Source organism: Pygocentrus nattereri, chromosome 9 (assembly GCF_015220715.1).
Source record: "Pygocentrus nattereri isolate fPygNat1 chromosome 9, fPygNat1.pri, whole genome shotgun sequence".
NCBI classification, from domain to species: domain Eukaryota; kingdom Metazoa; phylum Chordata; class Actinopteri; order Characiformes; family Serrasalmidae; genus Pygocentrus; species Pygocentrus nattereri.
In genome coordinates, this window is record NC_051219.1 from 23978015 (window position 1) to 23992913 (window position 14899).

The 14899-nt window shown below is 39.5% G+C and overlaps 1 protein-coding gene across 2 annotated transcripts in view; it reads right to left on the minus strand.

The window, feature by feature from the left end:
• zmp:0000000926 (ataxin-1-like) overlaps positions 1-14899 on the minus strand; it is a 49829-nt gene that overhangs the window by 3548 nt on the left and 31382 nt on the right. For both annotated transcript variants that reach the window (XM_017715583.2, XM_017715585.2), the window contains exon 2: positions 6895-8419. In XM_017715583.2, coding sequence (XP_017571072.1) covers positions 6895-8268 — 1374 coding nt within the window. In that variant the 5' untranslated portion in view covers positions 8269-8419. The remainder of the gene's footprint in view (positions 1-6894; positions 8420-14899) is intronic.

The following is a 14899-nucleotide window of genomic DNA, read 5'->3' on the forward strand; positions in this document are numbered from 1 at the left end:
GAATGTTGGGAAAATAGTCATGAAGCTGAAAATACTATGTTTTCTTTGGGGACTATTTGGCCTAATAACATCCTGTTTGCATCCATGCATGCGCTTACAATATAGGTTTTAGACCAAAATATGAAAAACTACCATAAAACAATGTCTCAGACACCAGGCAGTGTATTCATAGCCATTTCACGTAATCATTTTCTGTGAGGGAACTTTTAAAGGTGTATGTCTGGTTCATCACAACTGACTCTTTAGTCTCTCTAGAACAGAGCATTTCACATCAAACCACTCTGAAGGACTCTGTCTACATTTTACCCTTTTAATTATGAAACAATTTTGAAAATTTTCATTTGACCTGCGAAACTCTTTCAGTGCTTTATTTTTTTCACACCATTTGGCCATTTTAAAATCTGTCCTGCATTCCACAATGAAAGGTCCAGTAGAAAAGGTCCAAAAATATTAAAGTAAAATATTAGGAGTAAAATATTGTTCTGTAAGCCTCCATTAAAAGATAAAGGACAATTCCACCAAATTTCCAATAATCATACATAGTTCATGCGATAGCTTTGAGAGGATTTTGGCTTTAAAATCCATTCGTGGTGGAGGAAGCTTTCCATTTTAGATCTTCCCCTATTTTACCATCATCAACATTCCATGTAAAAAGACACAGGAAGGTTCACCGGTGGTGTTGAATAGTAAGTAAAATGTCCATATTTCTGTTTTAGTCATGGTGACCCCTGTTTCCTATCACCACTCTAAAGAAATCTGAGCCATTCACACCAAGCCACTCTGAATGACTTTCTCAACCATGGAATTATAAAGAAATTTTGGATAAATTTAAAAAATGAAATTCCCTTCCAAGAATCCACTTTTTCCATCTTGTGTGAAGTTAATAACACATTCTTGAAATATATTCTTTTTCTACAAGCTATTGAGTCTGATTGGATTGCATAATTCTTAATCTCACTGTGGTCCCAACTTTACATGTTCTCACTGAGAGTTGCTTCTTTATGATGGATTGTTAGTAGCATTTAATCACTTAGCTCCTCATGACTGCAGCAATAGTGATGTTATTATAGTGCATCACAGCATTCAAACATTAAGATATGACATATTTTACAATTTCTCAGTGAGAAATTGAGAATAAAAAGGGGATATAATCAAATCAAAGCACTGATATTAATGCAGAATGTGACGCAGCAGTTGCTCTCCCAGTGTGTGTGAGATACGGGGAGTGAATGTGCAGACTTACGCCCTCTACTGTTTGCAGTCAAAATGCATGGAATCACCATTCATTACTCCATAGAGTATTTTAGATAATAAATTAAAGCTAGAGCAAAACATTCCTGTGCTTCTCACTGCTATTTTGAAAACTTATCATTGTTCACATACTACAAACGTTATTTCAATGTTTTCATGTGAAGAAAAAAAGTTTTTTCATGACATGGTGTGGTACACTTATTGGTAGACTTAAATTCACTGGAACCTGGTCCAAAGGAAAGTGACCATCATGACAAGGTGCAGACAAGGTGCAGACTTAATAAAAGTAAAATATGTAAGAGTAAGGAAAACGACAGTCCCGAGTAACCAAAAAAACAAAATGAGAAGCAGTAGGATGAAAAGTGAACATGAGTGAGAAAAAATGACCAATTAATATGTAGCGATCAGGTATCTTACAGGGCAGTGCACTCAGAAAAATGCAACCCCCCAGCGATACACTAGCCACCACCTGGAACACCACAGCAACCATGGAAGACACCATAGTAACCACCCAGCAATACCCTAGCAAGCATCAATGATAACATAGTAACCACATAGCACCCCAGCAACCACTTGCAATACCATATAACCAATAAATGATACCATAATAGCCACCTGGAATGCTGTAGCAACACCCTAGCAACTGCCTAGCAACCACAAAACAACATACCAACAACCATCTCCAGTAGCAGCAACACCTTAGCAACCACCTGGAATGGCATATTAATTGCTTATCAATAGCATCACTTAGGAAGCACTTGGAATAACCACCTGAATAATATATGAACTGCTTATCAACAAACACTTTAAAATAAGATAGCAACCCCCTAGCACCACGTAGCAACCACCTGGAATAACATTAATTGCTTGTCAACAAGCACCTTAAGATAGCAACCACCTAACAACACCTTAGCAACCATCTGGGATAACATATCAACTGCTTATAAGCAAGCACCTCAAATAACATAGCAACCACATAGCAACATCTTGGCAAACACCTGGGATAACATATGAACTGCTTATCAACAAACATCTTAAATTAAGATAGCAACCTCTTAGCAACACCTTAGCAACCACCTGGGATAACATTGCAACCACCTAGCCACATCCTAACAACCACCCAAAAATTCTTTACTTTCCCTACACTCAATGTGAATTGTTCCTCTTCCTTCTTCTTCCTTAAACTGACGTATTTCCAAGTGAAACAGGCTACTCAAGTGGGATACAGTTCTGGGCAGGGCATGATTTTATTATTTATGATTTGATCTTGAAAAGTGGGGGTTCCAGAGTGAAACCTCAGACTAAAGTTAGACTGTGATAATCAGCAGGAAAAGCAAAGGAAAATAAAAAATAAAAACAACTAGATTTTGTCAAAAAATTAGGCAGTACAAAATGTTGATATGTATTAAATGTAGTTTCTGCAACACAATTCATTAACAGTTTGACAGCATGAATTTATTATGTTGTTTTTTTTTGTTGATATGTAGACGAGGCACAGCACCAGTTAGCAGTCTAGCCCCTTAGTTTCCACTCTGCTCTGATTTCTCTAGCGCTTTCACTACAAAAGCAAGAGAAAAGTACTTCAGACAAAAAGAGGATTGTAATCACCTGGTGTCTGACCAAGAGATGAACTGTGTGTGTTTGTGTATGTCGCTCCTTCACTAGCTGACCCCCTCTCAGCCTCACAGCCTCAGAAAACTTTAGAAAACAGCCCCAATAGTACCATATATCTCTCACTTCTGTTAGCATGAACACATTTTACAACCTGTCCAAACACTGAAAGAGAGAGACCAAAGTGAGGAGGTCTGCCGGCATCATCACGGCATTCCTGTCTCATTAACTTTGTGTTATATTTAAAAAAAAACAAAACTCTCAGCTGTGGAGCTCAGCTCTGCCACTTCTGCTAACACTTAACCGGAAAGAAGCTTGGCTCTCTGTGAGAAAGGTCTGTTATCAGCATTTGTGATCGTGAAGGATCCGCGTGTGAAGTTTCACTTTGAACAAGCTGAAATATCATTTTGTTAAATTCATAACCGTATGGTTCACAGAAGCGCTGGTGCTGAAGTTCGGCATGTCCTGAGCTGACACACTAAAACTGAGAAAACAGCCACTCTAAATATAGCGGTAAGCAGCAATTACGGGACCCAGCACGAATGGGGAACCATCGATATGAGGCCGAGGCTTTAAGGAGAAGTGAAATACCCACTAACCTATTAGACCATCACTCACACTCAAATGACACAGTAGATTAGGATGGACAGGAAATCATGGCTGGTATTCTGCTCTTCACACGTTTTGGCAGAGTTTAAACGTGATAAACAGATAAAAGCTGGAGCCAGATTGTGCTCTTTGAATCTGAATATCATTTTTATTCCCAGGAAATAATCTAAATAATCTAGATATCATATTAATATGGGAAATTTGCCTAAAATACCAAGATTTACAAACATTCTGAAAGACATACTTAAATGGATAAGCGTTTTTAAAGTAAAAAGAAGTTTCAGAGGGAAATCCCCACCAACACTAATGTAGCCCAAAGATGAGCCTAGCCCTGAAGTAACAGCAAGAAGGGTTCTTTGGTAAAGGCAATGGTTCTCTCTAGAACTCTGAACATTCAAAGACCCATGAGTATACTCAAAAGGTTCTTTGTATGGTTAAATGGTTCTTCAGATTGATGGAGAATGTGTTGTATAGAACCTTATTGAAAAGGGTTCTGTACAGCACCAAAAATGCTAAGCTTATGAAAAAAGATTTTTAAGATTTTTTTTTTTTATTAAGGACAGTGGTTCTATATAGAACCATGAACACCCAAGGAACCATTTGCATGCTTCAGTGTTCCTTGTGTGATAAATTCTTGAGATTGATGGAGAATGTGTTGTATAAGGTTCTGTATCGCACCAAAAGGGTTCTGCTATTGTGAAAATGTCAAGTGTGTAACAAGGTTTATATAAAGCTTTTTCAAAAATCATTCAATATAGCACCAAATAGGGTTCTGTCATTGTTACAAGATTGACATTTTCACAATAGCAGAACCATTTTTAGTGCTCAATATAACCATATACAACACATGTAAAGGGTTCGTTAAGTGTGGATGGGTCTATATATACCACTACCTTTACTAAAGAACCTTTTAAGAACCATTTTTAAATGTGCATATTCTGTGATTTCTGATATTCTTCACAAAATATTACAACGTCTTCAATCTTAATAGGTAAATAGTTTAAAATGTGAATGACTGAGGTTTATTTAAACGGCACTGGCTGTTGTAAATGGAGAACCTGTGATGTATATCAGAGCACAGAGCTGTGTTCTCAGTTCTAATAACCTCACCCTCAAATATTCCACCATGTGCAAGAGATTCTCCTTATAAATTCCTGCTATGGTCTTAAAAGAAGAGAAAAGAACCCCATCTCATCGAGTGCAAGTGAGAAAGTTTGCTTAATATAGCCAGAGGCACAGAGGATAAATTAGTATGTATCACATGAATAAATTAGTGTCACCAGGAGAGAAGAACAATTTAAATTCAGCAAGTTGCGCATCTCGCTGATTTAGAATGCAAACAATATATAGTGGAAACATATACAGATATATTTCTCTACTGGATTTCCTGGACATAAAATATTGTTTCACAAAACAATGTGATAATATTAGGTTAACTTTATTTATAGACCATCTGAAATAGATCAAACTGCACTCCCAAAGTAAAAAAACGAATTATTCAGACCTTAGATAATTGCAACCATTTTGTATTTTGTATTTAAACCAAAGACATTATATACACCATCATTATGTATAGGGTACTTTCTATTGGGAAGAGTCTGTGCCAATCCCTAACCACTAAATTTACACTTTTTTTTTTAAATAAAAAAAGTGCTTGTCACTACCATAACACAGAATTTTAGGTTGCAGGCAGAGCCTTAGCCACACCCCTGCATTTTCGTGCAGGAAGTGAAACTGTATCCCTGTCCTTGATGGCCACATGAATTCGTCCAAAAGTCTGAAATTCAGTGTGGAACATTAAATTATATTGTCCACACCGAAACACAGATTGTCAACTTGTTTATGGTTTAATGGAAAATATGATGCGTTCATGTGGGCACAGCTGCTCAAAGCTGTGTTAGTCATGTTGAGATCAAACTGTCACTACTGAAACAGTCACTGCTGAAACATTTGGTAAAGTTTGGGCAGTATTTTGGTAGTAAGAAAATGTCATGTTCATTCATTAGTTTTAATAAAATAAAGATGATCAAGGTAGTTGGTCACTTAAAGCAAAAGGATTTTAGGCTGAAGTCCAGGTTTGTTAAAAGTCCCAAACATGTTTCAGCTCTGACTTTGAATCAGTTTAGTAAAACATAAAGTTCAAAAACATTCCTGGTCAAATTATATATTGTATTGTACTTTTGCATACAACTGTATATTATATTAAATTAACCAAGGTATTCAGAATGGGAATTTTATTTTAACTTTATTCTCAGTGTTCTACAGCTTTCTCAGTCATCCATGAATCATCTACAGCTCTATTCATCATGTGTAGACTACATCAAAAATATCTCAAATGGAATGGAATCATGTTATACATGTACATGAAACATTTTTATTGAAACCTGTGAACTTTTGAATGTTAGTGTATATAGGTGCTGTTCTCTACACTTTAGGAATGTAGAAGATAATCTGAACAAGTAAAATATAATGTTTACAAATGAAACACTGTAAATTAACCAAATGAGTCTTCAATTCCTTTTTCTATCTAAGTGATGGAATGACTCATGACTTGATGATTTATATAAGTACCAGTCTTGCTAGTTATATAATATTTCAAAAGTTCCACAAGTTCAGAGATTGCATAGTGTGAAGACCAGCCAGCATCAAATGACGCAGTTGCACCTAAAGTACAGTTGGTTTGCTGGCAATACAGGCCTGGGTTGACACGTCATGAAGAAAAATAGTGTGAAAATTCGCACAAACCAGCTGTTTACTTCTGCTTAGCAAAGCTAAAGCATCACCAAAGGGAAATGCCAAGGTGGTGAGCAGAAAATCACAGAATATAATAAATACCATGTTCTCAGTAACATTACATTGTAAAACCAGGATTATTCTCAGGTCTTACGTCCATCATTACTAAGAATATTGGATTTATCAGCTTATACTTTCAATTGAATTCAACAGAATTTACAACCATTGCTGTTCACCACTGCTTATGGATAATGGTACAGGAAACCAGCAAGCAAATAACAAAAGTCTGACTGACGTCATCTGCATAAAACGTTCACCACATGACATTATCACAACCACAGGACATCCACATTCTTCATCCACATCAACTTTCTTGAAGGTGACAGTACCCTAAAATGTTACAGCTATGGGTCATCATTTCCAATACCTTTTCTTGTGAATAATTTGTAACTTGATTAGTCTCTGGGACAACCCTCCCTCTGTAGATCTATATCCTGCAGAGTTTATTTCCAACCTGCATCTAATATACTGCCTCCACCTAACCCAACACTGATACATCTGATCCAACTAATCAATAAGTTAATTAGCTCTGGCAGATTGTGTTTGCAGGAAGGTTGAGCTCCAAGAACAGTGTTGGCGACCACTGCTCTAGGGTTAGGCTTAGGTACTCACTCTTCCTGTTGGACCTACCTGAGTGTTGCGGTCAGCAAGCAGAACCTGCAGATGGTTGAAGCCGTCAGCGGGGCCAGGCGAGATGAGTAGGATGGTGCAGGTACTCAGGTGGAACTCAGGCGAGGTGTCAGCACTGTGCAGAAAATCCTCTGTCCGCAGCTCTTCCACCCTCTTCAGACGGCCGCTGGCCAATTCGATAAGGGAACCCTTGGCGAAATGAGGTAGGACTGCACTTGGGGGTGGGTCAGGGCCACTGAGGATTGAAACCGAAGGACGGTAGGATGCTGGAGAAAGCTCCTGCTCTTGATCGGTCCCATGGCTGTTGTGCTGAGAGTGTGGAGAGTGTTGGGAGTTCCTCAAAGGAGAAGGAGGGGGACCTGAGGGGCTAAGATTGGTGAGCGCCTGAGGGTTCTGGTGAACAGAGGGGTACAGCGACCCCAGCGAGTAATAGATCTGAGCCTGGGAGGCACTTCCACTGGAAGGTTCATGAGGAGCTGTTGCCTTACCTGTCCGTGAATCAGAGGTGTATACATGGGGGTTGGGAGGTTTGGGCATTCCCAGAGTCCTAGGGTCCCTGTCAGGCTCATGTAGGAAGGAATGTGCATTAGGACCCTCCTGGGACAGGGTACCTCTTCCTGTACTGCGGCCTGCCAGATCTTCTTGATGCCTCTTCCTACCGTTGGAATGGGAACTACCACCCAGTCTGGATCGGGCATCATTTCCACAGTCTGAACTGGAAGCTAGCCTTGAGCTTGATTCAGATCTACTTCCTGGGCCATCCAGACCATTGGGCCTCCTATTTGGGTACCTGAGCCTGCTGTCTGGGAGAAGATCAGGGGGGTACATTGAGGGCTGAGGAAAGAGATGATGGGAAGAGAAGAGAGAGGAGGTGTATTCTCGCCTTGTGGGTCCGAAATAGGGCCACATATCCCTGGACTCGACTGCATAAGTGCTCTTGAAGGTAGGCACGGAGATTGGTGGCTGCAAACCTAAAGGAGACATGTCGCCCCGTAGCCAGCGGGAGTGGTGAGGGATTGGTTGAGGTTCGGTTCCACTGTCTCTCCAAGATGGTGACCCTGACCCACGTCTTTCCCCTGCCTGGCTGGGCAAGAATGGGTGGTGTAGGGAGGATTGATAGGGCATCTGCCATGGCAGTCCCAAGGGAAGTGGTGGCAGAGGGGGTGGTGGAGGTGGAGGGGGTGGGAGAAGATCTTTATCAAACCGTGAATCTCCACCACTTTCCCTGCCCTCGGACACTTGTTGTCGCCGGCTTCGGAGTGGTGCCGGGTGTTTAAAGTCGTCCTCCAGGTGGCGCTGTTCAGACGAACCCTGTCGGGATTCCCGCTTTTTTGGGGGGAGGCACTCTTTGCCGCGGTCCGGGCTGGGATTCATGGGGTACTAAACCCCAGGCCTGAGGGGCTGCACTAGGTCACATGTGCTGCTGGGGAGAAAGAGGGGTGTGGAGAGAGATGAACAGCATCCCTGCTGAACAGCATCACGCAAAACCCACACCTCACACGGCCCTGCACTCAGAACGTCTCACCTGAGAAAGAAAGAATAAGAGAGAAGGTAGGTAGGGTGAGATTAGTGCATGTAATTGTACTAAACACTCATAGACACTCATAGGTAAGGCAGGTTCTTTCAATAATTTATTTCTGTTACAGTTACAGATTTCTTAATAAAATCTAAAACTTGCAATCAACATAATTAAAAGCATTGGATTCAGACTCAGTAAGAAAGTCTTAAGACTTCAATGAAGACCTAAATGCAGACCTGAGGTTGTTAGTGATCTCAGACTGCATTCCCCCCTTACCTTAATTTGTCAGGTAAGTAAAAAGTGTAAGAAAAACTATGTTAGATAAGTATGAGGTTGTTGTACAAGATTAATGTTGTAGTTATTATTAATGGATCTTCAGTGTACTTCTTTGATCTAGTTACAGTTATTGGATTGAAGTTAATGTTGTAGTTACAGTTCAAAGATTGTACTTAATGTTGTTACAATTAATATATTGTAGTTAATATTGTAGTTACAGTTAATTGATTATAGTTAATATTGTAGTTATAGTTAATTGATTGTAGTTAATATTGTAGTTATAGTTAATTGATTGTAGTTAATATTGTAGTTATAGTTAATTGATTATAGTTAATGTTCTGGTTACAGTTCATTGATTATAGTTAATGTTGTAATTATAGTTAATGGATTGTGGTGAATATTGTAGTTATAGCTACTGGACTATAGTGGATGTTGTAGTCACAGTTAATGGATTCTAGGTAATGTTATAGTTACAATAAATGGTAGATAGTATTGTAGTGACAGTTAATGGGTTGTAATTAATGCTGTAGTTACAGTTAATTGATTGTATTTAATGTAGCTATGGTTACTGGATTGTACTTAATGTTGTAATTACAATTAATGCATTGCAGGTAATGTAGTTACAGTTAATGGAGTGCAGTTAAAGGTGTAGTTACAGTTAACAGGTTAATGATGTAGCAACAGTTAATGGATTGCAATTAAAGTTGTAGTTATAGTTGGACTGTAGTGAATGTTGTAATCATAGTTAACGCATTCTAGTTAATGTTATAGTTACAATAAATGGATTTTTGTTAGTATTGTAGTCACAGTTAATGGTTTCTAAGTAATGTTATAGTTATAGTTAATAGATTGTAGTTAATGGTGTAGTCACAGTTAATGTTGTAGTTACAGTTAATGACTTGTGCTGTAGTCAGAGTTCATAGATTGCCATTATTATTTGCATCTTAAGTCCATAATCTGTTCAGTGCAACTTCCCCAGGCTGATGACTCTGTGGTCACTTTTACCAGTTACTGAGAATAAGAGTGTTCTGGTCTGTGAGGGTTTTAGTGAAATCCAGTGTGCGATTGTGGCTGTTACAGAAAACCTCAACAATCTGTGGGCACATACACACACACACACACACACACACACACACACACACACACACACACACACACACACACACACACACACACACACAGACAGCGGCCTGCCTGGCTGGCACACTAGAGACTGAACCGATCTAAATATAACTCACATGTGATTGCCATACTACAACACAATGTGAACGCGGACTGATGCATACGGTGAGATGGAAGGACACTGTGGGAGAGATACGGCTGCACTTGGAGGAGGACGAGCACAGATAGGTTTATTCAGCTGACTGAACTGTAGTGGAAATCCACCGAGTCGTCACATGCTTCACTCGCTCACACCACACCAGCCACCGTTACCGTAGCGATCGAATGAGCCGGTCACCGCCCACCCCTGATTGCCATAAGCTCACCACAGGGTGTGCGGGGGCGACTGTGTGAAAAGAATGAGAGAGAGAGAGAGAGAGAGAGAGAAATAGGGATGAGGTGAGGATAAAGAGAGAAAGAAAGGAAAGGACAGAATAAATGAGGGGAATGAGAGAAAGAGGGAAGCATAAAGCAAGAACAAGAGAAAGGGACGGAAGGGTAAAGAAAATAAGAGCAGAATGAGAAAAGAGGTAAAAGGAGTGGATAGAGAAGGATGAAAGTAGAGAGAGAACTAGAGAAAAAAGAAGGGATGAGGTGAGGATGGAGAGATGTGGGGAGGAAGGGAAGGACAGAAAATGAAAAAAAGAAGAGGGAAAAGTACAGAAATGGCAAGGATAGAAGGAAAAAGAGAGAAAGTGAGACATAAACTTATGAGAGAGAGAAAGGGAGAAGGAGGAACGTATGCAAGGAAAGAGAAGAGAGGGATGGGTGAAAGAAGAGAGACAAGGAGAGAAGAAAAAAGAAAATGAGAGATAAATGGATGAGAAAGAAAGAATAAGGAACTTAAGGACGGAGGGTTAAGAGATAGACGGAGAGAAAAGAGGGAATGATAGAGAGGAAGGAAAAGGGGAAAAAGGAGAGATGGAGATAGCATGAAAGGGATTGAGACATAGAGGGAGGAGAAAAGAGATAAACAAGAAGGACAGAGAGAGAAAGATAAAAAAGAAGGAAGAGAGTTGGAGGCAAATTTAGAAAGTGAGAAATAGGATAGAGAGAGGGATGGAGGGAAAGATGATAGAAGAGCTGAGGTTAAGGATAGAAAAATGGATCAGAAAGAGAGAGAGAGAGAGAAACAGGGTGGATTGACAGATAGATGGAGAGATGGAGATTTAAAAGGTAGAAAGTGAGAAACTGGAAAAAGAGAGAGGGAAAGAAAGAGAAACGAGAGAAAAGTAGAGAGAGAGAGAAGGATGATAGAGGGAAAAGAAGAGAGAGAGAAAGAAAGAAATGAGAGAAAAAGGGAACGTGAGATAGGAGAGGGAAGAGAAAGAGGGACAAATTAGAAAAAAGAAATGAGAGAGATGGAGGAGAGTGGGAAAAGAAAGGGAAAGAACGAAATGAGAGAAAAGAAGAGAGATGGATGAGAGAGAAAAGAGAGGGAAAGGAAGAGAAATGAGAGAAAAAAAGAGAGAAACGGGGGGGTAGATGGCCAGAAAAGAGAATGAGAGGGCGTGAGAGAAAGTTGAGATTTAAAGAAGTATAAAGTGAGAAACAGGAGAGAGATGGATGGAGAGAGAGAGAAGGATGGAGAAATGAGAGAAGAGAAGAGAGAGAAACGGGGGTGGATAGAAAGATAGCTGGACAGAAAGGGAGTGAGTGAGAGCGTGAATGAGGGAGGGATGGAGGGATGGAGGGGGATGTAAGTGTTCTTCTTTCATTCACATATGTATGTGTGGGGGCGTTTCTGTAATGTCTCTAAATTAGACACTTTGATGTTTGTGTGCAGCGCTGCCGGCACATCTGCTCTCCTTTCACTCCTCCGTCTACAGTCTGCCCAGACTGCACCGCCACCCGCTGCCGTTGCCATGGAAACTGAGTCCATACATCCACGCGGAGGATGTGTGTGTGTGTGTGTGTGTGTTTGTGTGTGTGTGTGTGTGTGGAGAGGAGGGTTATGCAGGGATACAAGATGCAAAACACACAAACTCTCGCAGAACAAACTGCAAAAAGTTCTCAGAAGCAGCTCTGTGATCTTCAACTCACTCTAACATCCACAGCATCAGCACTGAAGGGATAGTTCACCAAAATTTCATTAGAATTCAAACGCGAAGTTGTAAACAGAGTCATTCAGAGTGGTTTGGTGTGAAACACTCCATTCTAGAGAAACTTACCAAGTCAGAATTGTTCACAGTCGTGGTGATGGGAACCAGACATTCACGTCTAAAAGCTCCCTCACAGAAAGTTATTAAATGAAATGGTTATGAATGCACTGCTTTATGACTGAGACAAAAAAATGGATTATTATAATTTTCCACTATTTTCCCATCATCAGCATTGCATATGAAACTCAGAAGGCACGTGTAGATTCACTGGTAGTTTTGGATTGTAAATAAAATGTCATATTAGTGTTGTAGTCATGGCAACCCCTGCTTCCTGTCACCACCATTGTAAAGAAACCTGAACCATTTCACACCAAACCACTCTGAAAAACTGAATTATGGAGACACTTTGACAAATCAGTGGAATTCCCTTAAAAGTTAAAAGTTCATATAATCTAATAAATCCAATGATTATACATTGCTATAAGAATATTATATAGCTTATTTCAGTTTATCTCCTATTCTATTGGTGGATCATTGTGCTTGCTTCAAGACATAATGCTAAACTGCCAACTTAAAATCTCTTAAAAAATCTTGCAACATTCTTAGGACAGTCTCAAACTGGAAATATTAACACTACTGTTATGTTGCAGGTGAATTTGACCTGTTATAAAGTTTAAAGATACAGGAAAAAAAAAAAATAAACAAACAACAACTGTCTGTAATAAAATTTTGAATGGGTGTTATTATAAGTAACTGATTATCTGTAATGGGTTTAAAAAACTTGATTGCAGAAAAGAAATTCATACTAAGTGAGCTACAGATAATGTTTATGGGTAAAAACATTTTTTGAACTACTTTTGGATGGTTAAACATACAATTTGACCTGGGAAAATTATTGCTGTTTCTTACAGCTGAACCTAACAGGAGGGTCAAACATCAAGATTTAGGGTATTTTCACTGCAGCCGTGAGCCGACATGTAACAGAAGCATGCTGTATGTATGCTAATTAGCATGGTGTTAACGGCAGTCATCACATGCTCGCTTCAAACCGTGCCGTTAAGTAATCTCTAGTAGATAAGCGTATGTGGTTTCTGACACTTATCTACAGTCATATGCAAAAGTTGGTCATATTACATTTTTTGCTGTGCACATCCTCTGTAGAGACTTCACGTTAACTCTACATTGTAATGCTAATTAATAATGACTAATAGGCATAATTCACTATAAAGGTTGCATTTGCCAGTTTTCATCAAAGTTAGCTAAAGTAATCTTTATGACAGATGACACCTATTGGAATCAGCCTATGTAGGGTTTATGTAGGGTTTATGTAGGGTTTATGTAGGGTTTATGTAGGGTTATGTCAGTTGTCATGACAAGTTTATTCAGGTGTCATGGAGCCTTATGATCACTACCCGACACTAAAGTGTTACCCTTTTGCACAACCTTTTGCATGACACTGTTGTGGTATGGTTCCCAAAAGATGCCGAGATAGGGGTTTCCATATTAAAAATATCAAAAGAAAAAATACCTCGTTTACATAATGAACACCTGCAGGTGTCTAACAGGCTGGAACTCCACTTGCAAATGATGGCACTTTACTGGAAGCTATTAAGCAAGTAAGTAAATTGCATCAAAACTCTTAAATCCCAGCTGCGGCATGATTCCCTTCAGCTTTCACACAGCGTATAGCATCCATCACCCACAGCAAAGCAACACACAAGCGCACTCTGTCTTTGATCAGATCTAGCTCTGACATTTTCACAAATCAGTCTGCTCAGTTTCATTTTGAGTATGAAATGCCAAAACTGGTTTTCTGAACACATAAACCATCATTTGTTTGAATATGACATCCTGAATTTTACTAAGTGCTCATTATAGTCACAGCCTGACTGTCTACAATGCCGTTGTAAACCATATAAAACATGCTATTACAGAGATTATCCAAATGATCAATGTGCATATCATCCCTGTTGGAACCTTTTATCTCCATCATTTTTTAATACATTTGGAAATTACCAGCTGCCGTTTATGCCATGTTAATATTTAACAATGAATGTACAATAGAAATGCTCCAAAATGACTTCAAGAAAGGCCCAATTCCATTTATTTTTTTGCCTCTTGGAACACCTTGGAACACCTTGCCTTTTGCCCCCTCTGAAATGGGACCCTCAAATAAAAACGAACAAGAAGGTACTAGCTCTACTCTGTAGCCGACCCTGCAAGGGGGTTGGGGGGGGGTGGTTGGAAGCAGCATTTACATTGTGCCCCTTCAGGTGTCAGAATAGCCGAACTATTTAAGGTGGAACAGGTAATTTAGCTAGCTTGCTACCAAGGCATTTTTATGCTTGTTTTGAAGAAAAGGACCATAATACACTGAACCACCTTTAAACAAGCTAATGCAGTGGTCACTGTAAAGGGGAAAACTCTCACATTTGTGGGTTTCTTTGGTTGTTTGCTCAGCCATCTTGCCAGTTTTTCTTTTTTTTCCTCTCACAACACTCTGTTTGGAGTCTGAAAAACCTTGTAGGCCTTGTAGCCCTAACACTTTGCCCTACCCCTCTATCTCAACAAGAATTGGGCCACCCTACCCCTAGTCATAAATGTGCAAAGCGGAGGGCAAAGAGCTAAGTGGTAGGGATGAGGGGTGAAAAAAGAATCTTCTTCTATTAACTTACATTAAAATCCAGGCATGTTTTTCCCTTCTCCTGTAAACATTATTTTTTTGTAATGCTTTTTGTAGTTATTCAGTTCTTGTTTTAGGACTTTCTACCCACTTTTTCTTACAGATTGCATATTTCCATAACCCCCTTTAAAATCCCAGGCTTATTACATACTGTGGCTTATTATTCATTAACTACAGGAACTTCAATGCAAACTGACTGACCTATTCTTGGGTTATAGGAGAGTGTAAAGAAACCTGTAAAAAGATGTCCATTTAAAGGGTTAA